General features: G+C 39.9%; 1 protein-coding gene across 1 annotated transcript in view; it reads right to left on the reverse strand.

Moving 5' to 3' along the window:
• Nucleotides 1-27,224, reverse strand: part of WWC2 (WW and C2 domain containing 2) — a 110,632-nt gene that overhangs the window by 46,183 nt on the left and 37,225 nt on the right. The window contains exons 3-8 of the mRNA XM_068402757.1: nucleotides 15,560-15,763; nucleotides 14,518-14,594; nucleotides 9,931-10,010; nucleotides 6,434-6,563; nucleotides 5,622-5,768; nucleotides 4,564-4,637 (exon numbers count right to left, since the gene is read on the reverse strand). Coding sequence (XP_068258858.1) covers nucleotides 4,564-4,637; nucleotides 5,622-5,768; nucleotides 6,434-6,563; nucleotides 9,931-10,010; nucleotides 14,518-14,594; nucleotides 15,560-15,763 — 712 coding nt within the window. The remainder of the gene's footprint in view (nucleotides 1-4,563; nucleotides 4,638-5,621; nucleotides 5,769-6,433; nucleotides 6,564-9,930; nucleotides 10,011-14,517; nucleotides 14,595-15,559; nucleotides 15,764-27,224) is intronic.

The following is a 27,224-nucleotide window of genomic DNA, read 5'->3' on the forward strand; positions in this document are numbered from 1 at the left end:
GATATTTTGAAAGGTATCAGGACATAACAACATTTTCTACTCAAAGTCATACTTTCAATTATTCTTGCTTCACAAGGACACAGGCAGACCATCTATCCAGGACAACAGCAATATGTATATGCATTAGTTACTCCTGTTCAATTGCCGAGTTGAAGTAAAAGTCACAATGTTAATAAAAGCTTTATTGAAAGTGATCTGTCTGGTAACATAGTAGTGGCACTATGCTTTACTCATCTAGGAGTATGATGGACTTCTAAGCTGTTGGAGGCTGACCGCTCCTCAGAAACAGCAATGACCATGGTGAAAGAATGTGCATCGTAGCAAGGTGCTCAGCAGCGTGCATGTATGCAAACCTTAAAAGGCAAAAGCATTGCTCTTCTATGGGATTAAAATAAAAGGTAATAGATTAGTGGCTACCTAAAGAGAAAGGAGACAATGAACTCAAAAGTTTGAGTTTGTGCAACTGCTGTTCCCACTGCAGATCTCCAATCACGGAGTTAAGACACCCAAGACTTGGTTATCCCTACATATTGTGCAGATACAGGCATACAACGGAAGCAGAAACTTCCCTACATTATTATTGTACTATAGCTCAGTCCTAATCAAGACAGGTTCTTTCCAGTGCTCAGTCTCCATAATCATTCTGTCTATGGGCTCAGCAGCATAGCTTAAAAAGTGCAGGTTTTGCAATAAGGACTCCACTGGGAAAGCCCAAAAATTCCCTTTATAGGTGCCACATATCTAATAAGGCAATAACTTTCAGTCACTTCCAGCCTTAGCCACAGCTGAACCAGATGAATAGCTGAAGATATGGAAGCTCTGAACTTTGTAACAGCTCCTAGCTTTCTGCACCTCTTTCTTGTAGTAGGGAAAAAGGCTGAGAAAGGAGAAGTCAAAACAGAAAGATGTTCCCATACAATCTAGGGCAAGAGGAACCGACCTGTTACTTTTATTTATTTCTAACTGCCATAGTTAAATACACCTAAGTCAGCTCAACAACTGTTAAAAGTCTGTGCAACTTCAATGCTACCAGGCACTACCTAAGGTAATGACCCATTGCATACTTCATAAACACACAGAGATAATTCGGTATGTGTAGTCTTTCAGCAGTTCTGACAGATTTCTGGGAAAACATTTTTCTTCTTTCCATTTTTTTTTCCTGTGATTTAATAAAACTAATAATATCGCGCTTATTTTGCATCTCCAGTATTAATTTTACAGTACATTAAGGCATTTATTTATGGTCAAAGTTAAGAATAGTTAATGTTGAATCTAACTATCCCATTGCTTATACGAGAAGCTTAAGAGGAACCACCCCACTTTCTTTTTCCATAGGTAACATTTCCTTCTCATCTGCATCTCAATGAAAAAATAACAGCTTCAAAAATGAAAACAACCCATACTCCCACCAAACCCCTGCAAGAACAAGTTTGACTTGGGTATTTTCACAGGAAAAATGTAAAATAAACAGAAACACTATCAAGCAGTGCTACCATAACCAAATGGTGGGATGAAATGAAATGAAGCATTTCAACGTATTTTGCAGCTGTTACATATATAATTTATATTCAACAGTCCTTTAGAGGAGCAGTACTCAGAGGGAAAACAACCGAATAATTTCAGATGGGTAATGAAATGTTAAGACTTTCATCTTCAGGTCACTGGTTCTAGCTAACCTTGTTCTGAAAGTAGCTGCTACTGACAGCTGTTCGATGGCTTATGGGATGGGATGGTGGTCTCCAAGCAGTTCTTTTGCTCCCTCTGCTATAGACAACTCTCTGCTACCGTAACTGACACGCTTTTCAGCTGCCTCATCAGACAGGCAAAGGACTAGATGGATATCAAAACTGAACTGGTCTCACTCTTTTGAGGAAGTCCTTGCTCAACAGGGCAACAAGGAAAATTAGCCAGATCTTCACCACATCAGGACAGGATTGTCAGTACGCTGTATCAGATTCTTTAGAATAACAATTGCAACTGCATTTAGCATAGTTAACATCAACATTCCACCTCTTCAAGACATCCTGCTGGCTAAGCAACATAAAATATGCAACATACAAAATTACCTGATAATTTTCAAGTAGAGAAGTTCACTTACAAGATCCTCTCTTTCTCTTGGTTATTTTAACACAAAACAACTAAGAATTTGCACATTTAATATTTCAGAAAAGATGGTCAATACTTATTAAATTATACTGATGATTACAATGGTCATAATAACTAGGGGGGATGTAATTAGGTACTGAACTTTATGTGCAAACTGGTGTGTATCTTCATTATTCCAAGATATGTACACTTTATTAAGTTCACCTTGTAGTCACTAATAAAACTAGTATGTGCAAACACTTTAAAGACTTTAACAGTGTCTTCAAGGCATATGATTGTCTCCTTTAAAGCTGAAAAGAATATTCATTACTGGGCAGTTTTCAGACAAAATTGTCTGAACTAATGTTATATACAACAAATACCTAGTTATGCAAAGGTAAGTACATGAACTACTGAAATTTCGACCCACATTCTTGTCTAATTTGTGAGAAAGTAAGATCTTGTTTTGCAGTACTCCATACTCTGAACACCGTACTTCTTTCTTCTTTTTTTTTTTTTTTTGTAGATGTGGTCAACTGACTTACTGCCAGGAATTTTTTTATTCCTACAAAGGAGAGATAAAACACAATGCTGGGACTTCTTGGTATCAAGACATAGCCAAAACAGAGGATGATCTGGTTTTGGATCAATTATGCCTGATAAAAAATGCCATCTATCTGCATCTAAAACACCATCTGACAATTAATATTATGTACACGATGATTCTGAGCGAAAATCATACGTGCTCAATACTGTACAAACACAATAGCCTCAGCACTCTTTGTTGAATGCATTGATTATATAATAAAAGTTTTATGAGCTGTAATGAGGATATAAAGGATTACTGTTGTTATCAGCAAGGATGGTAGCTACTACTCTGTATGAGGAGGGTATATATCTGAAATTAGGCAAAAAAATGTTGGTTGTGCAGCCTCCTGCCTTTAAAACAAAAAAACTAACTATGCCTTTACTTTGTACTTATAAGCTGCAAATTTCTTTTCCTAGTTTTCTAATTTACCATGCCACAGTATTGCAACTGAAATAATACTTAAATCTCAGATTAAATTACATTTTAGGCACAGTTTTCTTCTGGGGAAAAGTGTGATTTTTTAATTTTATTCCCTTGTTTATAGTAAAAAAGTAACTTTGGGTGCAGGATAACTTTAGATTTCTATTCCCCTTAAATTACAAAGCACCTACATAACAAAAACTACAAAGTTTCTGAATAGTTGACATTTAATTTTGTGAAAAGTATGAGAAAATAATACAATACAGTTAATACATTATTAATAGAGATATCCCATACACATTTTTTTAAAAAAATAGTAAATCTTCCCCTAGTATCATGCAGCACTTCTGGTGCACCAGAAGACATGTCATTGTAACCCTCAATGTTCTGCTTTCTGATGCCCATTCTTCAGTGCTGTGGCAATTCATCAAAATGGCACTGCTTTCATGAGCAAGCACTGCAGAACTTTATTTGAAAGGCATTCCACATTCATCAGTGGAGCAGTTCCCGATCTCTTTTCTCCTCAGGTTAAACTCATTAAAAAAACCAACCCCATAATGATAAGTATTTAAATTATCCAAAGTCCCAGGGAAAAAAAAGAAATAATTAAGCCTACTAAATCTGCACTGGAAGTCTGAAGTGACTCTAAAATTGAAGAGCCTTCAGTGGCACAGTAAACTAAAATGATGATCCCAAAGAAGGATATAATGGACATAAATAACCTAGCGACTCCTTTCAGTGGAAAGCCAGCTCACTCTATTCCCTTAATCCAAAGAAGGGCAACGATGCTGGTGAAAGGTCTAGAGCACAAGTCTTATGAGGAGCGGCTGAGGGAACTGAGGCTGTTTAGCCTGGAGAAAAGGAGGCTCAGGGGAGATCTTATTGCTGTCTACAAGTACCTGAAAGAAGGTTACAGAGAGGTGAGGGTCAGTCTCTTCTCCCAAGTAACAAGCGATAGGATGAGAGGAAACAGCCTCAAGTTTGCCCGGGGAGATTTAGATTGGATATCAGGAAAAATTTCTTCACAGAAAGGGTTATCAAGCAGTGGAACAGGCTGTCCAGGGAAGTGGTGGAGTCACCATCCCTGGAGGCATTTAAAAGGCGAGCAGATGTGGTGCTTAGGGATATTGTTTAGTGGTAGACTTCGTAGGGTTAGGCTAATGGTTGGACTCGACGACCTTAAAGGTCTTTTCCAACCAAACGATTCTATGAATCCTGGAACTGCCATTACTTTGTCACTGTTTGCATTTTCTTTAACACACCCAACCCGGCACTCGACGCACAGCCCGCTGTGGAAGCTCGCGCGGCCCCTCAGGCCTGCTGGCGCGCGGCAGGAGCAGCGGCCCTTCGCACTGACGCCCTCGGCGCCCGCAGCGCGCCGCCCGCTAGATGTCGCTGCCAGCACGCGGAGCGCGGACACGTTCCCGCCTCAGGGCTGTGTGACCGAACACAGGGACTAACGCCATTACCTTCTTTTTGCTTCTTCATATTGAAGGCTTAGTCTGACCTTCTCTGCTAAATTTGATCTACTTCGTGCTCCAACCTGTTCAGGAAAAAAAAAAAAGAAAAAGAAAAAATTAGCCTTATTGCTGTGTAAAGCTGTTAAACGAATCAACAAAACCTATGCACAGGCTAGAAAAATCACAACTTAAAAAAATAAAATCAAACCCACCTGCAGCCACACATTTGCTGTTAAACGCCTAGTTAGGAATCTACTCAGATGTACACAACAGTGCTGTTTTCTTCTGATCCAGTTCATCTATTTTTAACTACTCTACTGCCAATTGTCCATATTCCATCAGAGTAAAGTCAGAGCATTTTCAAAGAAATACTGCAGTGATTGCACCCAAAATTTTGATCTCCTACTTTGAACTCCTCTGAACTCAGAATTTAGAACTAAGTCAGTACATTTCAAAGTAAGACTTCAATAAATTCTCAACAAAACATAGACAAGCTTAGCTCTTTTCTTGGAAAACCTTGTATACTCTCTTCCTTATAAACTTAGCTTATAGAACTTCAAAGAAGGTACCAAAATTAAGCACAGCTTTCTGCGTATGTAAATATACCGTCAGTAAAACAGAGAAGGTTTTAATAAATCACTGAACAAGTAGTTCCACTAACAGTTTTTCAGCTGCGTGAAATGAAATGGCACATTTAAATTGTGAGACCTTGTTTCTGAAAATTAAAAACATCTTCATATTGAATTAAGTCTGTAAGGTGAAACATACCCTATAGACAGACCTGAAAAATACTATCTGCTTATGCTGATCTTCACTGTACTGGAACTATTTGATTAAATCAAATTGTCATAAGCCCTTCATGTCAAATGTATAAAGTTCATCTGAATCTTGATTTAAAATTTAAGGGAAAAAAAATCTGATAACTGATTCTAAGTAATTCTCTCTTAAACATGTACATACATACACCTATCAGCAACAGTAAACAACCATTTCATTCCAATTCCATTAACAGCAGCTTTCTGATTCAACTTCTCTTTACATTTGACAAAATGGGAAAAAAAGCTCACCTCACCAGAAATGTCAGTCTGAGACCCTGTATCCAGAGTTTGTCTAGAAAAACACAGCTGAGAGTTTACAGAGCTGGAACTCAAGTCTGGTTCAGATGTCCCAATGGTCTGGTCAAGACTGAATTTCTCTCTCAGCTTTGCAAGACTCTGACAAGGGAAACAGAGAAGGAGATGGTGTTGAAGTTCCTTTGTACTTTACCATGTTTATACCAGTTTACCTCCAAAAGATGTTTACATAAAAGACTCCAGTATAAGAATTTGGGTTTACTTCTTATTAAGCAAACTACCCTTTTAACCAAGCAGCTGGTCACACTAAGGGTGACCAACACCTGTGACAATATAAAAACTACTCACGTGGTTTTGTCTTTTGGGTTTGTTTTTTTTTTTTTTTTAAACTTGTCAATCAATTAAATACTTGGTTGATTAAAAAAGAAGATCTGCTTTCAGAAAAGGAAATAAGGCAATTTAGATTTGGAAAACTTCCACTGTGTTAGAAAATGGCCACGCATCTCAAAAACACATCTCTCCATTTTGTCCGCTTAATATTTTAAATTGTGGTTTAGAGGTAACATCTGCATTGTACCTTACATACAAGTGCAGAAATCTATATTCTCTCACTGACATATAGTGGCTTTTTGAATTAGGAAAGTCACAAGCTTCAGATTCTGCATCTGAAAATTGATTTTAATACTAGTTTTGCTCAGAGTTTTGAGAATCCCTGAAAAAGTACAAAATGCAAAGTATTTATAAACAGGAAAGTTACTCACATTAAAACAAAGCCACACAAAATTTATGTCAACCATTCAAAATACCTTCATTAAATCTTGTTTTTCTCTCTCCCCTGAACTTATCGCCTTTCTGATGGACTTCAGTTCACTCAGGATGGCTTTGGCCTCACACAGTTCATACCCGCTCTGGCCTCCAGACATTTTTTGGTCAATTCTGTGGAAAGAAAGAATATTAATACTGGATACAGAAAATAATACTAACATCTCTGCTGTTCTGCTTCAGGCAGAAGCATAGTTAAAGAACAGAAGGGAATGAGATAACAGACACCATTTCCTGTAACAGACATGCAAAGAGGAAAAAGGACATTGAAGTCACCATGAAAATACTACTTAATCCATGGCAAAAATGTCAAGCTAACATATACACAGTGCCAGTGGATGGGTTTTGCTGACATGAGGAAATTTCATGGAAAAATACTTCTGTTGGCTTTAAAACCACCTCAGCTAAACTACCAGCGCCTTATGAAAGGCAGAGACTCGACAAGCATTCTAGTTGATCCAGTCTTAAAGACATAAGGGGCACAGAGCACTGAAGACTCCTACACATGCTACCAGGAGTACAGCAGTATTGCTGACAACACTGTCAAAATTCCCATCCCCACCGTAACTGTCCACAACATAGAAGCAGCTTTTGGGTACACCTTTCATACCGTTAACTGTTTGTGATCCTTACAGAATCAGAATTTATTATTAGTTGTATTCCTCTACCCAGTCCCACATCATGACGTGGGCAGACAGGCAAGCTTCTTGGTACTCATCAGCCTTGCAGAGAAGGAACGTAACCAGCTCCATTCTTCTTTCAGCTTCCCTCTCGTTTACTGTAATCGTAGGCATTAACAGTCTAGAACAGCTGTTCTGCTCAGCCAGTCACCAAGCTCTCTTTATTCACAAAATCTCTGGATAATTAATATGCTATGTCATACATCAGACAATTTATTAAATTCCTGGACTATTAACAATTTTTAAAACTGTAACTTGAAAACAACAAAACAAAAAAGACCCCAAACTTAGAGATAAAAAGATACTTCATTTTGGTATTTCCTTCTTTCCTTCAAGAAGTACAGTTTGCAAATACACTTCTCCAACATCTAGTTTAACTGAATATTTCGTAGCATCACAGAAACGGCTGCAGCTGTGCTTCACAAAATTAAAAACAACAGCCACCTTCACAGAAGTCAAGCATTTAGTAGAGAATACATTCTTTTATAATGCTATTGGTTTTCTGTTTTTATCATCATCCATCATCTTTGCCAGAAGACATTAACCTTGTGAGTGAGGAACGAACAAACATTTCAATGATCAGAAGTGATCTTGAGCATCCCCTGCAAGAACAAAAACTCACACGAAACACCTGTAACTATTCTGTTTTACTTCCAGCTTTGTGCACAAAGATATCAAGGTTCTAAAGTGGTCTTTAAAGCTGTGAGCATGTCTGTTTTCCTCTCTCTACATTTCAGGTTTTGTGCAAACTAGAACTACATTTGTGTAAGAAAATTACCTATGTGACTCAGCACTCAGATTCCTATTCAAGGATATGTTTGTTTCAGTTTGAAAGTCCCTCAGACTCTTTCATAGGTAGGCACTGACTTAGTGTCTGATAACACCCAATTTTTGTTAACTTATCAGGTTGCTAAGGTCAAATAGACACAGGATATGCCAACAATTGAGATCATGAATGAACAGTTGGGTAATACACCACCTGCTGCCTAGTAATATGATGTGCCACATTCAAATCACAACTGCTTTATTCTGTATATAATTAAGATAGACAAGGAGGATCTCTGACATATAAGATATTCCATCTTCCTGTTTTAAATTAATGGGATTAGTACTGTTTGAAAGTGGCAGACTGGATTTTAAAAACAAACGTCCATTGTGTTTCTGTGGAATGCTGTTGACAGTTTCTGAAACATGCTTTGGATTGTTATCAAAATGGCTTGTGAGCAAGCTGCTTTAAAACAATACTTCATTGTTGAATAATACAATAAAACCAGCATGATTGGCTAACCTTTAATCCTGGGACAGCAGCATGAGTTTTTATTACCTTAAGCTTTAGAATCAATACGTCTTTCTTCTTCTAAATTTTGCTTCAAATGAAATCTGATTTATGGTTAAATAAATCCAAACAACTATCCTTTTCTCCCTTCACTCCTTGCTAGTCTTTATATATTTACATAACAAACAAATCTGACATTCCTGTTTTAGTCAAAATGAAGGAGGATAGAGACTTGACTGGCATCCTCTTAAGGTGCTGAGGGTTTTCAGTTCCCAATTGACTTCAAACTCTTCATACCAGAAAAATATTTTTTGTCCATTTTGAGATGTCTCTAGTTATGACTGGCCATTTCCTGGCCCAGAATTTTTCTCCCACTGAAAAAAAATCCTACTGTATAGAACTGATCTATTAAAATACACACAAGCAATAGCCTACAACATGTTTTGGTTAGAACTGGGAACTGAACCCCAATCTCTGAGCTCCAAACACAGATGCTCTGTTATCCTTTGCAAACCACTTCTCTGAATTTTAGTACTCTACCTGGAAGATGGAAATGCACTTCCCTTCTCTCACCTTTTGTCCAGCTTCCCTATATATTCTGCAAGCTCTCCAGGACAGAGATTATTACTTATCTGACAGTACACTGCCATATACAGGAGGTCCTGAGAAAAAGGGTAAATGAATCCAGACAATATTACATTAATGCTGCAACATTGCTTCTGCTACTGGAACTAATGTACTAAGAACACACAGCTCAGCATTTTACTGTGTAAATGTATCCTTAATGTATGGGTACATACCACAATATGGAAAACAACTAGCATTAATAAATTTCTGTTCACATTAGTCAAGAAAACACGCTTGTTAGCAAAGTTTCCTCTGCAGCAAGTTCTCTGTGGTGACAATTCCAGTAATGTTTAATATCTTAAGGCCCAACTCTGTAAATCAGCAGCAGCAGGGAGTCCTCAGACTGAAAAATTTTTATTCCCTAATAATCCAACTGGTTAAATACCCAGAATGCTCACCCTGTTCAGCATCAGCCTTTTGGACACCAGGCATCCCAACAACTGGAACAGTCAGGTCTCTAATCCTCAAATTGTGACTCCTTTCAAACCCTGCACAGCTGTGCACCATTTATACATCTGAGAACAGCACCCTCCTCTCTCTCTCTTTTGAGCTCAGAGGTGGGGAAGTAGGAATTTTTTTTTTTTTATTTTTTTAAATGGGACATGCAAAGCAGCTAAATTCTCCCTCAGGACCCTTAACCACTGCTCTTCTTTCTGCCTCTTTGCAACAAACTACCTCACAGAAAAAAAAACAGGAGGGGAAACATTTCTCATGTTAATGCTTGCACAATAGGTTTGCCATTTCTACAGATTTCCTGCTTCCTAACTACAACAAAAAGAGTTACTAGATTCTCATTTTTCCCCCCAATAATTCTGTCACATAAGACGGATTCAATCCATGCCAAAAAAGAAATCCGGTGACTGAATTAAGTCAGTTTCAACTATTTTCTTTTACTCACTGTTGCAGTGTTTCAAAGCCCTGTTCCTTGTACAGCAGCTCTTGCTTCATCTGAGAGAGTTCCCTCTTCAGCTTCTTAACCTTGTGTGTTAAATCAAAGCAAAAGTTAGAATATTCCTCTTGTTAAACGGCATAACACATGGGTTTGAACAATTAATGTATTCTCTACATCAGAAGAGACTAAAAAAAGAGTAAATTGCTCTACTGACACATATTAAAAACAAAAGGATCTGTTCTCTTCCTGATGTCTATGGGCAACATGCTTTAGAATTAAAGGGACGCAAGCAGATTAAATCACATTCCTTATTTGTATTGATACCACACTGTGTTATTAAACCTGAGAGAACTTTAACAAGTAATTTACTTCTCATTTGTTAAGCATGCATTCCAACTGTCCTACAGGGACATGCCTGTTTATTTTTGGGCTTATTATATTTTCACTTTTTCATTCCAGGAAGCTCTCAAGTCATTTGCACTGTAAAGGACAAAGTGTGGACTCCCCCCTTTTGTTTTTTTTTTCCTATGAACTGTCCTTTCTTATAAAGCTTTACAGACACTGGATCCCTAAATATATAATTCACATTCATTTAATTCAAAGACAACAATCACTAGACACATTTGGATCACAAATACATGTGTCTATTTAATAGAAATGTCTTTGGCAAAACATTCCCTACTTTCCCTAAATTAGCATGCTCAATTGCTTTTTAATCTTAATATTGCTATTCCAGATATAAGTACGCTATGAAATATTTATGAATCAAGATTAAATAAAAAAATCTTCCATTTAATTTTTTATGTCATACCCCAAACATACTAAAATAAAGTTTCTGGACCACCTATAAAGGAGCGTGCTTTAACATAAATTAAAATTAATCCTCACCATACACATAGAGACAGAAATGCCTCCTTGAAACGTGAAGTCCCAAATTTTGGTATTTATACATCTATACCTGGCTCGTTTGAATTCTACACGATAGCCAGGTATTGTTAGGCCTTCTAACCTTCCAATCAGTAAGGTGAAAAAAGGAAAAGCCTGCTGGAAGTCCCCTGCTCTCACCTACCACTGTGAAATTCTTGCTTGTGTTCATATAGGTCATCAGATATTCAACTCTTTGGAAAAATGGATTATATTAAAATGAAGAATTTTGACCGCTTTAAGTGAAATTAATTTCAAAATACGTCTACAAGACTTTTTGTATCCAAATCCCCTTAGACTTTCTACTTGGTGCTATTCTTCAAATTAAAAAAGAAAAAAAAAGTGAGATTCACAATATGCCAGGTGACTAAAATTACTGAGCATCAGCAGCTACTGTAGCTTTCCAAGTGACTAAAAATGCTTTGTATGTCTAAAATAACCAGTGATTTGCAGGGTCTTCTTATGGGGTTGTCAATGATACTTAGGCGTTCAAGTTTGTAGGTTCTGGCTCATGAATTTTCTACGACAGAAATAAAATGCTTTCAATTTCCATTTTCTCCAAAGCAAAATCTGTTCTCTAGATGACGGGTTCGGTTCAGGCTTCTGGAAACTATCATCACTAGTTGCTTTCCTTGACAGAAAACTGTTTCTATTTTGACCATACTGAATAGGTAGCATGATAAATAGGCAACATCTCTAAGTACACATTCAGTGCTCCTTAACTATTTCTTCCCTGACTAGCATGAAAACCCCAAGAGTAATCTCTCAACTGTTCTGATCAGGGTTACAGAAAATGAACAGGTATCACCTCTATGTTCCAGATAAAGTAATGTGTAAAATATGACAGAAGACTCAACTTTTCTGAGAAACACACACAGAACGGCTAAACTTTTTTTTTTAAATCAGAACCGTGAATTTATAGTAGTAATGGCAGAAGGCACACTTGGTTTCAGCTTAGAGGACTTGATCTCTCAGAAACCTTTACGTGTTTCCTCAAGATCATCTTCTGAGTATCCTCTGCTGCAATTCATCATCATTTCATTATCAAGAACTGGGAGTTAGGCACATTACCCTGGAAGGACATGACCTAATATAGACTGTTTACTGCATCACAGTTGCATTAAACTATTCTTGTGCTCCTTGTCTTCTCCTTCAAAACTTTCATATAATTCCTGCTTTTTCACAACTCTTCACTTGTTTTATCCTTCACCCCCTTCCTACTGCTTCTGCACATCATCCTGAGTCACCTGACAGGCCTCTCGTTTCCTCCTTCTAACTGCATCTTCAAGCAGGCTCTTGTGCTAACCCCCCTTCTATTCCCAGCACTCGAGTACTAATGGAACAATAATGACAAAAACCTGTCCTTGTATTTTATAAAGGTGCATCCCCTCCTTGCTGTATATGCATGAAACATACTGTGATCATAAATGCTTTGTGTTGTTTGAATTATCTTACTGATTACTAAAACCCCAAATGGCCCCACTCAAAGCCCACTGCAGGATCAGATCCTTCAATTTTTATCTTGTGAGAAAGGTCTTTCTTCTTATGATTATTTCATTTAACAGCTGTCTGATTTCTGTCATATTTTCTCCACGATGTATTGCACAATAAGCAATTCATGTATCCAAAAGGCTCCACATGCATATATTAAGCACAGCTAACAAGAAAAAGGCCAAAGGCCAATTCAGAACTTCCTCGAATGCTGAGTTTCCCCCTCCAGCCACCATTAACCTGATGATACCAGTAAGCCTCAGCCAGTGTGAGAAACAGGTTTAGTACATCTGACCTAATAGTTCACTAAACAATACAGAAATTCTAACTAGCTGGCTAGCAGCTTACTAATGACTAACTTTGTTTCCCATTAAGTCCATGCATGCATATACTGTAAAATGCCAGAAGGTGGCATATTAGCAAGCATCCTCAAACATTCAAATAAGGGTAAACTATGATAAGAGTCATACCTCTCTTGCCATCTTCCATGAAAACCACTTTCCAGCCCTAGCATCACAGGGCTCCACTTTTTCTTATCTCAATGATTTTCATATCCAGTGGCTTTGGATGACAACAGACTTTATGCTGATACAGATATTCTTGGACTGCACCCTTCTAAACTCTGCAGACAAGATTTATGTCACCTATTTTAGGCACATATGTATCTTGGACTTTGCAATGCCAATAAATCAGGTGTTGGGAACCACCAGGATATTAGGCTCCTTGACTCCAAGAAACAACAAAGAGAGGCAAACACCTCCAAAAAATGAATTACTGTGATTAACACATCTGCCTCTCTCCTCAGTGAACAGACAAATTGTAGATTTGCAGCCAAGAGGTGATTTAGTGTTTCTGCATTCTGAGCTGGGAGGTGATCAGACCTAAGTAATGTGAAAAACTGAGCATAGGACTATGTCTAAATTTTCCCCTCTTTCATTTGTAGGTGACTATATTTAAATTTGGTCATGTGTTTTGTTCTTCAACATCACTGTTAATTTCCCAAATATACTAGTGATCCCCTTGCCAAAGCGAACATCTGTTACTGCTCCACTCATTTTAGAAAGAAGCTCTCGCCTTGTCTTTTCATTCTTGTTTCTGACAGGGTCCTTACTGCTGTTGATTCTCCCTACTAAACTTATAAAATTTTTCGTCCCACATCCTCCAGTGTTGAAATCAGTTCTCTCACTAACCACCCTCCCTTCCCCTTAAAGGATAAGAGATTACAAATTTAGATTGGTAAGGATGAACAGGTGAACAAGCAGTCAGGAGGGCAACATCCGGACACCAGTTTTACAGTGTATTCCATCCCTGATTTATACCGGGTTTTAAAATTTTAATGAGCTACTCCCCAGTTCCTTTTAAACATTAATTGTTTAGACTCCTAATCATAACTCTTACTCCAGGTGAAGGAGGATGTTACTCTCAGAGAGTCTTCTATGAGTGCTGCTCTGTGCAGAAACCAGGAGGGGGCAATGGAAGAGCTGAGTAACTGCTGTTGCTGGTGCTGCTTCTGCTCCTGCAAAGTCTGTATTCCAGCCCTCACCGAAGGACATGCTGTCTTTTTAACCTGCATGGTTTGATCTAATTTTTTTCATGACTAACTACAGAAAGCCCAGGCTATCCATAGAGCATTATATGCCACAGCTTAAATAAATGAACTCCCTATACAGGTTTTAAATGTATCCTCACCATTTTCTCCTTATTCAAGATTAATTCAGTAGAGACTAACCTGTGAATGAAAGTTCTTTACATGGAGTCTGTTAGTGACCATACTGAACAGAGTTCACCAAATAATGGATTTTTGTTCGCTAGCAATTTCAAAATGTGAAAACAAACTTTCATTCTTGATCTGAACTGTTCCATTTTGACAAAACAGAGCAAAGTTTCACACCATTATTGAAAAGAGTTTTTTAAGCCAACAGAAATTTATGAGGCAGTTCATGTAGCTAATGGTGCATTTCTCATGGAAAAAAGATTGTGTAAAAACAGTAATCTGGCTGCATTTCACCTTGGTCTACTACTTTTCTATTTTCACCTAAAGTTTTTTACTGTTCATTAAAAACATCTGAATGGTTTCAGTATTAGGGTACAAGATACCTCTACTACTTCAAGCTTTGCATTCTATAGTCATAAACTTTGCACACAGAATAGAAATGAATATGAGTTAAGCACTCTCACCCTTAATCTTGTAGTGGAGATTTCAGCCTTCAGAATGTCAGGGTCATACTTTGTGCTTGATGAGGAGCCTGAGAATACTTTTTTAGAAAGACAAAAAAAAGAACAAATATTTAAGTACTTTTAAATCATTAATTAGTCGCTTCCTTGATGAATCCACATTGATCTAAAACTACAAAGGGTAGAAAAACATGTAATATTTTTTTAAAAATACATCATTTACTATAGAGTAGTCAGCATTTCAGGATGACAATAATTAATGAATAATCAAAATTTCCCCTTTTTCTTCCCCCCCTACCACTATTTGGTATCTCTCCTCCTTTGCTTATCCCGCAATCCTAAAGTAGCACCCTGGTTTTCTGTCCCTTGCTTTCTGTTCTCATCTTGCCATTAACTCTTCCTGGAAGTTTCAGTTTCTAAGGAGATTTCTGGAAAGCAGAAGATGATTTATCCAGAAGCCTCCAAGGTCTGCCACTCAGTTCTTTCACAGCTGTACCTGTTACTTTTATCTCACCATCTACTTCTAAGAGAGATGTTTGGCCACCGACAGGCCTCTGATAGCACTTTACTGCATGCCAGTTCCTTGCCCAACATCAAAACATGTATCTCTACTTTACCCCTGATCACTGCACCCAGGCTATAAAATTATTGTATGCTATTCTTATAAAGCAGCAACAAATTCCCTCTTGGTCTACTGCAGACACCTGTCAACACAGTAGGGTCATATCAGTACACAGCCATGAAGCGCAAGAGATCCTGTTTACTCTGAACCTAGATTTGGCAGAATTTTGTTCTGACAAATTGCATGACAGATTTCAGAGCCACCTGCTCTAAACCATGGCTCAAAGGAGTTCAATTGTATCAGAGAGAAGAGGGTTCTCTCCAGCAGAATATCTTTATATTAAAAAAAAAAGTAGGGATGCTATCTCTAAAAAAGCCGGAGTACAAGGTGTTCACAGCAAACCTTGAAAACTCACCCTAAAGAGAAAGAGGACCCCTTGCAAGGCACAGATCAAAGTTACATTGTATTCTCTACTGTACTTACAGCTTGTACGGGAGCTTGATTTTTCTTTGTAGGCATCGTTCAACCGTACATACTCATCCAGTGCAAGTGCTAGCCTCTGTTCTTTCACCTGGTACAGTTCTTTCTGAGTACTGAGAGCATCCTGGGCTACCATAAGATAATCTTTTAACATTCTCTCTTGTTCTTGTCTCCATTGTTTCCTGGGATCTTCTATTTGTGTTGTTTCTTTATAGGAAAAAAGGAAAGGATTTAAAGAGACCTTTGCAGAAATCCATTGACAATTAAATTGTTTCTTTGCCTGTAATCCACAGTCATAGAAGTGTAAACCATAGCTTGTCTTTGGTTACTAAGCAGATGCTCAATTCTATTTAAGTTTTTCTTTGCCACAACAGTGTAAGAAACAGTATTTAAGAGATCAATTGCAAAATTAGGAATTAGGGTACAATGGGCAAATGCTTATGTAGATCGTTCCCACATCTTCACCCTTGAATTAATAGCATCCTAAAACTCAAGAAAAAAAAACCATTTTTTGCATCAGAGTATTCGGGAGTAATTGGATCAATAAAGCCTTTCAATGACATCTTAAAATTGAATGCATTTCTGAACAAAAATGAAAAGTAATCTTAGCTATTACAGTTTTTCAACCACCCTCCTCCCCACTTCATTGATTTTTACAGCCATATGTTATCCATGTTTTATAGTGGTTCTCTCTCTCCTTTCCCTCTATGAAAACAGTTTTATCTTTTCCCCTGTAACTGAACTAACAGAACATTAACTCTCCAGATCATCTCACCTAACTTTATCCCTATCCCTGCTAGGCATCTGATCCAAGACACAACTTTCTTTTATGGCCAACAGACAGAGAGGGCTGCCCTCAGAAGGCACTTTACTCTATCGAAGACAGGTGCCGAAGACACATGAGACCAAACTGCCTTTCTGAGGTGTCTACTTCTTTCCACTGACTGCCCAGGTAATATAAAGGCTGGAACAGGCCTTTAATTCACGACGGGCTTCAGGTCAACCATTTTAACTCCAGCAATCACACAGGAGACAGACTTGTATAGAATGTGTAGACAAGAGGATTAGACATAACGTAGTGTGTATATTAATAAAGTACATGATGAGATCAATCTAATTGTAGGTTTTAAGATTTTTATGGGGTTTTTTTAACATAAACATGCAAAGAGAAAGAGTTAAGGCTGAATGTTCAATCTTATTAGTATTTCCTGATTCAGTTCAGCACTTTTTGAAGCTGTACAATGAATATTCTTCCTTTAAAGCTGTACTAAGTACAAAAGCATTCTCATAAGACATAGCCATGAAAAGTTTGAAATCTAAATGCAAACGTGCACCACACTGCGTTTTCTTTGCAAGTTACATACTATAAATCTACATAGATCTACAGAGATAAAAAGTAACATTCAGTACCAAAGTATTTAAAGTGCAAAGTATTTACTTCAGAATTTTTCTGCAAAAAGGAGGAGGAAAGATTTCTGCCACTTTAGCTCTCTGAGTTGCTTTACTGTGAGAACCAAAGGAGGGGGGGGAACACATGGCTGAAGACATGGGGGGAAAAAAGGACTGCTGCAGAACCAACCTGATTGCTCTAAGCTGTAGCTGAAGTGCACTCTTGGGGAGAAGGCACTCTTTCAACTCTACATATGAAAACAGATCTTGTAACAGCAAAAGCCGATAAGGACAGCTTCTGGTTAATAACAATTTCCCATACTGACTAACTACCAGTTTTTCAAAAGCCTTTTTTGGTGTTATTATCACATAAGCCAAAAGACATGCAAATAAAAAGCATCATCCTATAAAACTAATCCTGTAGACTCCTAAACTAACAACATCTATGGAACGACTGATGTTTTTAGAAACAAATAAATACACATACCCCCCCACACTCCATGCTGGCGACCCCTCCACCATTTACAAACATGACAAGCTTTTATATTTCTACCTGGGAAAGGTATTTCTTAGGTGTACACAATGGATGCATAGAGAGTATAAATCATGTGAACCGAAGTGTGGTGCATAAAAGATGAAAGCAGAGAAGCTTTATACACAGTTGGTTTTCCAATAACCCCAACAGGAACACTCTCTCCAAAAAACTAACTATAGCTATGGACACACAAACATATTTATAGCCATCTGCTCTTTTCCACGAAGATATCGGGCACACAAAGAAGCAAATTGATACCTTTTCTCTCCTAAATGGCCAACACTCGTCCCTATCTGTGGCCACTTATTGCTGTTGTGCTTTAACACACCTCCACGTTCACAGTTATTTACACAAGATAAGAAGTGCTGGTTTCCAGAGGTGTCCTTTTTTTGCGAAGCAGGATGAAGAGCATGAAGCAGGATTCTCATGGGTCAATGATCAAATAGGATAAATGCAGTTATGTTGCGATTGTGTTTTAAGAGTGCAACCAGCAGCCACCAAATAATCTTACAAGATTGGAAGGTCTCATCTTCGAGCATGTTGTAGGTAATTGCCTTGTAGGTTTTAAGGGAGGATTGCTCAACATGCAGCCCAAAGACCAGATGTAGCCTGCAGAGTCCTAAAACATGGCCTACAGATGCCCTGTCCTTGTGACTGCAAGAGAAGGACGAAGCTGATCAACAGCAGATTCTTTTGTATTGCTGACAAATACAATCAAACATTTTCTTTTTGCTTCTCCAAGCTGCATGTACAAAACAATACTATGATTATATGAGCTAACATCTTTTATACTGATAGTCATAAATGAGTTAAAGGTGACCCTGCATTTTAAAAACTGCACACTGTAACTTCAGCATACTGAGGTTTGGGTATTTGCCTGTGTAGGTACTTTGGTCAAATTATTCTCAGCCAATTCTATCTGCATGTATTTTACTCCAGAATGAACACTCAGTTGTGAAAATACATAATCCTGGAAAAAGCAAAGCAGTACTGGACTGACTATCCCGGAATTGTTACTCAACTTTTACCAAACAGAGAAGGCTCTAGAGTATTTTTCACTCTATGTCTTCTTAAATATTATGAAGTAGAAAACCCAAAAAAAGCATAACACTTGTTTGACAAGTTGTTCGTATGTATATATATATTAAAAAAATGCATGCCTGTGTATCAGCACCATATGCTTGTTCATCTAGAATTTTCAGTTGTCTCAATTCTAACCCGTAGGTTTACCCCACAGAGGAAAAAAAAACCAAAGACAGAACTATGGATAATATTTCTGGTACTGTAGTGCTGTACTTTGAAAAGTATGTTCATTCGAGCACATTTACCCGCCAAGAGCCAATAAAATTTTTTAAAAAGCAGAGTTCTTTCAAAAACAAATGTTTATACTTCTCATAGTAAAGCCTCACAAAGATAAGGATTTTTTTCCTTGGACAAGAATGTTTCAAGCACCTGCTGTTAAGGTCAAACTTGTGTACACAAGAATATTATTGGGATAGTTACATGCACGTCATTGAGGGAACGGCTTGCTGAACTCTTCAAAATGAGATGTGAATCCCTTCATGCTTAAACCAAAGAGTGAGATTTAAACCACAAAGAACATCCATTTTCCTACTCTTATTATTCAACAGCTGATGCAAAATAAACTTGGCATATCTCATCCCTTTTTTAGGGCAGATAAATGTTTCCACTGGTGACTGCAACAGGATGCCTTACAACCTTGTCTGCAGCAGATACGAATCATGCAACAAACAGACTGCCAGGTAGACAGATGGGTAATGTTATTTCTACTGGTCAGGTGAGGTGCAAGCACTGGTTGTGAACACTAGACAGAGCTGTAGAGTTGTATCTGTTCTAGAAAATGCTAACTGGACTTCAATCGTCAGCAGTAGAGAACGAACAAATCACCCCCCTGAGCATGACCTCTCCACCACTTTCTGCATCACCAGATAGCTGAATTTAAGAGTTCAGCTGTTTCTTGTAGAGCAAATGAAGAAGAAAGACTTCAGGGCCTTGGAACAACTGGTTAAGGGATCAGGAGCACAAGTAGTGTTCTCCTCTATCCCTCCAGTTGCAGAGAATGATGAGGGAAGAAACAAGAAGAGCCAGCAGATCAACACCTGGCTCTGAGTCTGGTGTCATGGGCAAAATTTGGGGTTTTTCAATCATAGGTCAATCTACGCAACACCAGGCCTGCTGGTGACAGAGGGTACACCTGTCTCGAAGTGGGAAAAAGATCTTTGCAGAGGAGTTAGCAGGGCTCATCAAAAGAGCTTTAAACTAGATTTCAAGGAGGAAAGGGATAAAACCAGGCTCACTAGAGATAAGCTTGGGGGCGGCATGCCAATGTTTGTGGGATGGTATGCTAGTGAGGTCCTTCGGTCTGCCATCTCAGTGGAGGTAGAGGATGGAGAGCCATGTGACAGCAGAGATGCAAGGGTTATTGATGAGTTAGAAACCATGGAAGCACCTGAAAATGGTCATGTAGGAATTAGGGCTTCTGCCCCCAAAAACATGGTGGGATCAATAGCCCAAATGAAGTGCATCTACACCAATGCATTCAGCATGGGCAACAAGAGGAGCTGGAAGCCGTTGTGCAGCAGGAAAACTATGATAAAGTTGCCGTCACGGAAACATGGTGGAATAACTCACACCACTGTAGTGCTGCAATGGATGTCTATAAACTCTTCAGAAGGGTCAAGCAACGTAGGAGAGGCAGTGGGGTGGCCCTGTATGTTAGTGTTTTGAATGTCTAGAGCTTGAGGATGGTGATGGTAGGGTTGAGTGTTTATGGGTAAGAATCAGGGGGAAGGCCAACAAGGTATATCATGGTGGGAGTCTGCTATAGACCACCCCACCAGGATGAAGAGACAGGAAATATTCTATAAGCAGCTGGGAGAAGTCTCAGGATCACTAGCTCTTGTTCTTGGGGGGACTTCAACTTACCAGATATCTGCTGGAAATAAAATACAGCAGAGAGGAAACAGTTTGGGAGGTTCCTGGAGTGTGTGGAAGATAGATAACTTCCTGACACAGCTGCTGAGTGAGCCAACTAGGGAATGCGCCCCACTGGACCTCTTGTTTGTGAATAGAGAAGGACTTGGGGGTGATGTGATGGCTGGAGGCCATTTTGGGCATAGTAATAGAAATGATAGTTTTCAATTCTTGGAGAAGTAAGGAAGGGGGTCAGAAGAACGGCCACCTTAGACTTCCAGAGGGCAGACTTTGGCCTGTTTAGGAGCTTGGTTGACAAAGTCCCTTGGGAAGCAGCCCTGAAGGGCAAAGGAGTCCAGGAAGGAAATCTTAAAGGCACCAGAGCAGGCCACCCCCACGTGCCAAAAGATGAGCCGGCAGGGAAGACAACCATCCTGGCTGAACAGAGAGCTTTGGCTGGAACTCATTAAAAAAAAGGAGAGTTTATGACCTTTGGAAGAAGGGGCAGGCAACTCAGGAGGACTACAAAGATGTCGTGAGGCTATGCAGGGAGAAAATTAGACGGGCCAAAGCCCAATTAGAACTTAATCTGGCTACTGCTGTAAAAGACAATAAAAAAATGTTTCTATAAATACATTAGCAACAAAAAGAGGGCTAAGGAGAATCTCCATCCTTTATTTGATGTGAGGGGAAACACAGTAACAAATGCTGAGGTGTGTAATGCCCTCTTTGCCTCAGTCTTTAGTAGTAAGACCAGTTCTCCAGATACCCAACCCCCTGAGCTGAAAGACAGGGACAGGGAGCAGAATGAAGCCCCCATAATCCAAAGGGAAATGGTTAGTGACCTGCTAACGCCACTTAGAGACACATAAGTCCATGGGGCCGGATGGGATCCACCCAAGGGTACTAAGAGAGCTGGCAGAAGTGCTCGCCAAGCCACTTTCCATCATTTACCAGCAGTCCTGGCTAACTGGGGAGGTCCCAGTTGACTGGAGGTTAGCAAATGTGATACCCACCTACAGGAAGGGCCAGAAAGAGGATCCAGGGAACTACACACCTGTCAGTCTGACCTCAGTGCTGGGGAAGGTTATGGAGCAGATCATCTTGAGTGCCATCATGCAGCATGTACAGGACAACCAGGCAATCAGGCCCAGTCAGCATGGATTTATGAAAGGTAGGTCCTGCTTGACTATCTTGATCTCCTTCTACGGCAAGGTGATCCAGTTACTAGATGAGGGAAAGGCTGTGCATGTTGTCTACTTAGACTTTAGTAAAGCCTTTGACACTGTTTCCCACAGCATTCTCCTGGAGAAACTGGCTGCCCATGGCTTGGACCTGCATATGCTTCGCTGGGTAAAAAACTGGCTGGATGGCTGAGCCCAAAGAGTTGTGGTGAATGGAGTTAAATTCAGTTGGTGGCCAGTCACAAGTGGTGTTCCCTAGGGCTCAGTATTGGGACCAGTTCTCTTTAATATCTTTATCAACAATCTGGACGAGAGGATAGAACACACCCTCAGTAAGTTTGCAGATGACACCAAGCTGGGTGGGAGTGTTGATCTGCTGGAGGGTAGGAAAGCTCTGCAGAGGGATCTGGACAGGCTGGATCGAGGGGCTGAGGCCAACTGTATGGGGTTCAACAAGGCCAACTGTTGGGTCCTGCACTTAGGTCACAACAACCCCATCCAATACTACAGACTTGGGGAAGAGGGGCTGGAAAGCTGCCCAGCAGAAAAGGACCTGGGGGAGTTGGTCAATGGCTGTCTGAGTATGCACCAGCAGTGTGCCCAGCTGGCCAAGAAGGCCAACAGCATCCTGGCTTGTATCAGAAAGTGGTCAGCAGGACTAGGCAAGTGATTGTTCCCCTGTACTCAGCACTGGTGAGGCCACACCTCGAATACTGTGTTTAGTGTTTAGTTTTGGGCCCCTCACTACAAGAATGACATTGAGGTGCTGGAGAGAGTCCAAAGAAGGGCAACAAAGCTGGTGAAGGGTCTGGAGCACAAGTCTTATGAGGAGCGGCTGAGGGAACTGGGCCGGTTTGTCTGAAGAAAAGGAGGCTCAGGGGAGATCTTATCACCCTCTACAACTACCTGAAAGGAGGTTGTAGCGAGGTGGGTGTCGGTCTCTTCTCCCAGGTAACAAGCAATAGTCAAGTTCGGCCTCAAGTTGCACCAGAGGGAGGTTTAGATTGGATATCAGGAAAAATTTCTTAACCAAAAGGGTTGTCAAACATTGGCAGGCTGCCCAGGGAAGTGGTGGAGTCACCATCCCTGCAGGTATTTAAAAGACATGTAGATATGGTGCTTAGGGACATGGTTCAGTGGTGGACTTGGCAGTGCTAGGTTAACGGTTGGACGCAATGATCTTAAAGGTCTTTTCCAACCAAGACGATTCTATGATTCTAAGATATATTGGCCATAAATTTCCATGGCATAAACTTAGATATGAACTAAAGGAATCTCCTTAAAATGGATCTCTAAACAACTACGAGTTGTACATCAGGCTCTATCAAGAGCACTGCTTAGGTTTAAAAATATCTTTAAATATTAACTTTCTCTACCCAATCACAATGATTCCTAGTAACAGAAAGAGGAGCATGGTGGTGCGCCTAATATTCAAGTTACACATTCCTAATTTGACTTGGTTTTAGTGTCATTTAGCAAAGCCACTTGCAGATCAAAATTACTCAATTCTATTAAGAGATCTTGATTTAAAACCATTTAATTTTAAACTGCTGCAGGTGTGTAGTTAATAAATTTATAAAAAATTATAAACAAGCAATTTATTTCCTCCTATTTTTAAAGATCTGAGTGACTACCCACGCTGGGGGGAAATTCTGTGAGACAGAAAACACCTGAGGTCTCACCCAGCAGAAGCGCACACGTGGCAGGATAGCACGCTCCACCCAAGGATGTTCCCGTGCACTGAAATGATCACAGCCCTGTAACACAGAAGAGCAAGGTGTGCTGGCTGTAAGCATACTGCTGTTCATGAAATGCACTCTTTCTGGCTCACTGCCAGCCAGGTTTGATGCACTTAAACTCAGCAAAGAATTTGGCCCAAACAATAACTCAAAATCAAACTGCCAGGACAGACTTTACTCCTTGAAAGTTTTGTTTATTCCTTTGGCTAGAACTTGCTTCCAGGGCAGCAATGTTATACATAAGATATATCCCATACAAAGGACAGAGGCGATAGTGAGGCATGCCATTTTTTTTAAATGAGATTTTCGTATGTTATGTTCCTGCCTGCTATCAAGGAGCTCTGCCAAATTTTTACAGCCTACTTGAACAGAAGGAAACTATTACCTTATCAGCAGTAGATTGTATTTCCCTAAAATACATGAAATTAAAATCCCAGCAGAAAATCCCACAGGGAAGGGAACGGCTCCCTGACGCCCTACTGCTAGACATGAGAGAATTGGACATTTTACTACAGGATTAACAATATGTGGAAGCAATAGTTTTCCAACATCTCCCCTTGCCAAACAAAATAACAGTCAATTGGCCCTAAAACAACCCACATGTAAGCCGTCTTCAGTCAGACACGTTGCATTTAGGCAACACAGAGAACAAGTACTCTCAAGGGGTCCCACTGAAAAAAAAAAAAATGCCAGAGATGCTGGATTGCTACTTTAGAAGGACACATACATAGCAAGAGACAAAATCATGACATTATACTTGTCATCCTGAAGAGAGAACTCTCATCTGTTTAAATACATGCCCATATTATTCCAGTTTGTAAATGTAGCAGAATCACCACCTCAGAAGAGAGGCTATTCCAAGAGAAACTCGTTGACCTGGCTAGAAATGAGGACCAGAGACCTAAGATCTGTAGGGAGGAGAGCAAGGGGGTGTTGTGTGCCACAGCTAGAGCTGCTGTAATAGCCTTCCTTTTTGGCAGTGATGGTTTCCACCATGTTAACTCAACCCACACTCCCCCATGTTACACATTCACATGTTCTCTTTTGCAGAGCCTCTGGTGCTCACTCAACTCAACACAAAGCCTTTTCGATGCACTAAACCCACCCAAATATTCACTGGCTCCAAAAGATAATATGAAAGCAGATACATCGTGTTCTGGCAGGTTAGGCGAGTTGTGCCATGTTGCCAAAGGTCCAATGAGCCAGTATAAAGGAAGAAGAACGACCCAGCTGGGGAAGGAACTAGACATCCTTTTTTTGGCAGCAGCAAGCCTACTCACAGATCTACTCATCCATTAGAATCTTAAGTATGGATTTACTCATCAATACCATGCACCTTCTTCCTCATATATCAACTCATAGGAAAGTTTCCTGATCTGGAAACCAGGGCTACAAGACAAGGGGTAGCAAAACTGCAGTGGCTGAGCCCTGAAAAGAGAGTGGTTCTGACTGATGTAGAAGTGCACTGCACACAGCTGGCTGGGCTCTGGGCTGTCACAACCCAGGTAGATACTCTGTGTCTGGGTGGCAATTTCTCTGCCTGCAAGCGTAACTCCACTACACCTGACATCTCTGGTTATCTTGCATAATTATTGCAGGACGACTACCTCCAACCAAACAGAACCCCACCTTCAAAAGTAACACAGGCTGCAAAACCCCAAACCCAATAACTAACTATATTCTGGATCCCCCCCTCTTGAATACCAGTGGCTGAAGAAAGTACACAAGGCTAAATCCAAGCTGGTTTTTGAACAGCTCCCAATCCCTTTGCTGTGACAGGATTACATCCTACTCCACAGAGGTGGTTCTGAAAGGAGGGGACACCTGGAAAGCAGCGTACCGCATGCTGAGGGCAAGCCCCTGGAAAAGGGCTGCAGGCAAGCCAAATTGGGGCCAGTCGCAGCGAAGGAGAGTCAAGATTTCAATGGTATCTCGCACAAAAATATCTCAAGATGGCACAAACAAAATTAACAACCACCCTTTGACATCTAACAGCAGAAGAGGAAAAAGGGTGTCTGATATCAGCCATCACAAGATAACGTGAGTTAGCTTGCTGGTGGGTGGTGAAAGCAATTTTATCAACAACATTACGTAATCACTGTGGATATGTTTATTCCACAAGTATATCCCACGTCTCTGGATAAACAAACTGGCTTTCACCTAGGAAAAAAAGAGTGCAAATATCACTTCATTGTACTTCAGCTGGTGTAACAAGTATTGCAGGCAATGGAGATGCAAGTCTTAATGAACAGCAAAGGAGCAAATGTACTAGCACTAGTTTCAGGGAGAATAACCAAGTGTTACTAGACTGGCTTAAGGAATGCACTTTATTGTTTACATACCAGAGGCTTTCTGAATGCATTTTTTTTTTCTTATTCCTTCCCCCCCCCACCCCCTTTTAAAAATACTTACATTCAAACTCAAAAAGCAAAAAAAAGCCATTTGTACCCAGAAATTTGAGGAAGAATTCACAAACAAGTATTACATCATTTCACACCGATATATTTTTTCAATAGGTACATAAAAATAAAGAATAGCACATTACAGAGACAGCAGTTTCAGTAAGACCATGCAGCCCAACAAGATGACATATACAGTGTCTTAAAAATGATCTAATACATTGCTGGATACTCAAAGACAATCACATTCTACCACATAATAAGACAGAATATGGGTTCTAAAAGAGAGACATGGAGGAAAATGAGGTTATCCAGAGTATGCTCTGAACTAAGCTCTCTACAGTTTTGTTTCCTGCTATAAAGCTTGCACACAAAAAATGCCTCCTCTCTTCCAGACACCTTCTTCACTTTTCCAGAAAATAATTCTGTGCTTGAATTAAAGTAATGAGAGAAAATGAGCACGTTTTCCAGCTATACCGTGCAAGCATGAGCAGATTTCCAAGAAAGATTTATTCAGAGATTTTTATGAAGAAATATTGAACATGTTATCCTTCTGGCACGTTATCCTTTCTTTTTCTTTGTGGATGAAACAGTGGTAGAAAGCAGTCTCTGGGAAAGGTGCATTCATGCTTCCGAAGTGGACAATTAACACTAAGTAGGGAGGAGCTGCAGAAGCAAAGGCAGCAGACATCCAACTCTGTTTTGAAGAAAAGTGCTGGGGATGGAGGGCAGGGAGAAAAATCATCATATTGAATACAAAGTACATAGTGGCAAAAAGAGAGTGATGTGATGGTCTGAAATACTACTGGGCTAGGAGCAGCTATTCCTTCCCATCCTTATCTTTTAAATACTGCCATTCAGTTCCTTTCTGTTACCTTTGCCACTAAACATTACTAACAGCAGAGTATGTGCTTTATAGGTTAACTAGATCAATGCAATGAAGAAAACAACCACTTGTCTGGTTACTCCCGAGCCTGAAAATAAGAACTGGAAGTAAAGGGGTAAGTTATTTAGGAATGCGTAGGCTGCTGAAGGCAAGGCAGAACTTGTCCAGCCTGGATTCCCTCAGACTACTCATGCCAAGGCAGAAGTAGAAGCTTCCCTTTCTTGCTCCCATTACCTCCATAGCTGTTCATCTACACACATCCCATGCAATGATCCAGATCAGAAAATCTGAGCAGCTGGGAAGAAGAGGTGGGGAATGACAACTCACACACCTCAGGAAGCAGAGTGCTTCCCCATTGTCCGTGTTTACTACACATGCTCACGCTGACACAATGTGGAGGCACGAACCAGAGCAAGCAATAACTGCTACTTCAGCTGCCACCACCACTCAAGATGTGCACCTGGAAATCACAGCCTCAGAGTCAAAACCGCTTCCGGGCAAGCCTGCACAGGGCACGGAACAAATGAAAGTTCAAGGGCGTCATTTCAAAATGCCTTTAACCAGTGCTACCACAAAAAGCAGCTGTCCCCTGTCCCTTCTAC

The sequence above is a fragment of the Nyctibius grandis genome, chromosome 6 (assembly GCF_013368605.1).
Source record: "Nyctibius grandis isolate bNycGra1 chromosome 6, bNycGra1.pri, whole genome shotgun sequence".
NCBI classification, from domain to species: domain Eukaryota; kingdom Metazoa; phylum Chordata; class Aves; order Nyctibiiformes; family Nyctibiidae; genus Nyctibius; species Nyctibius grandis.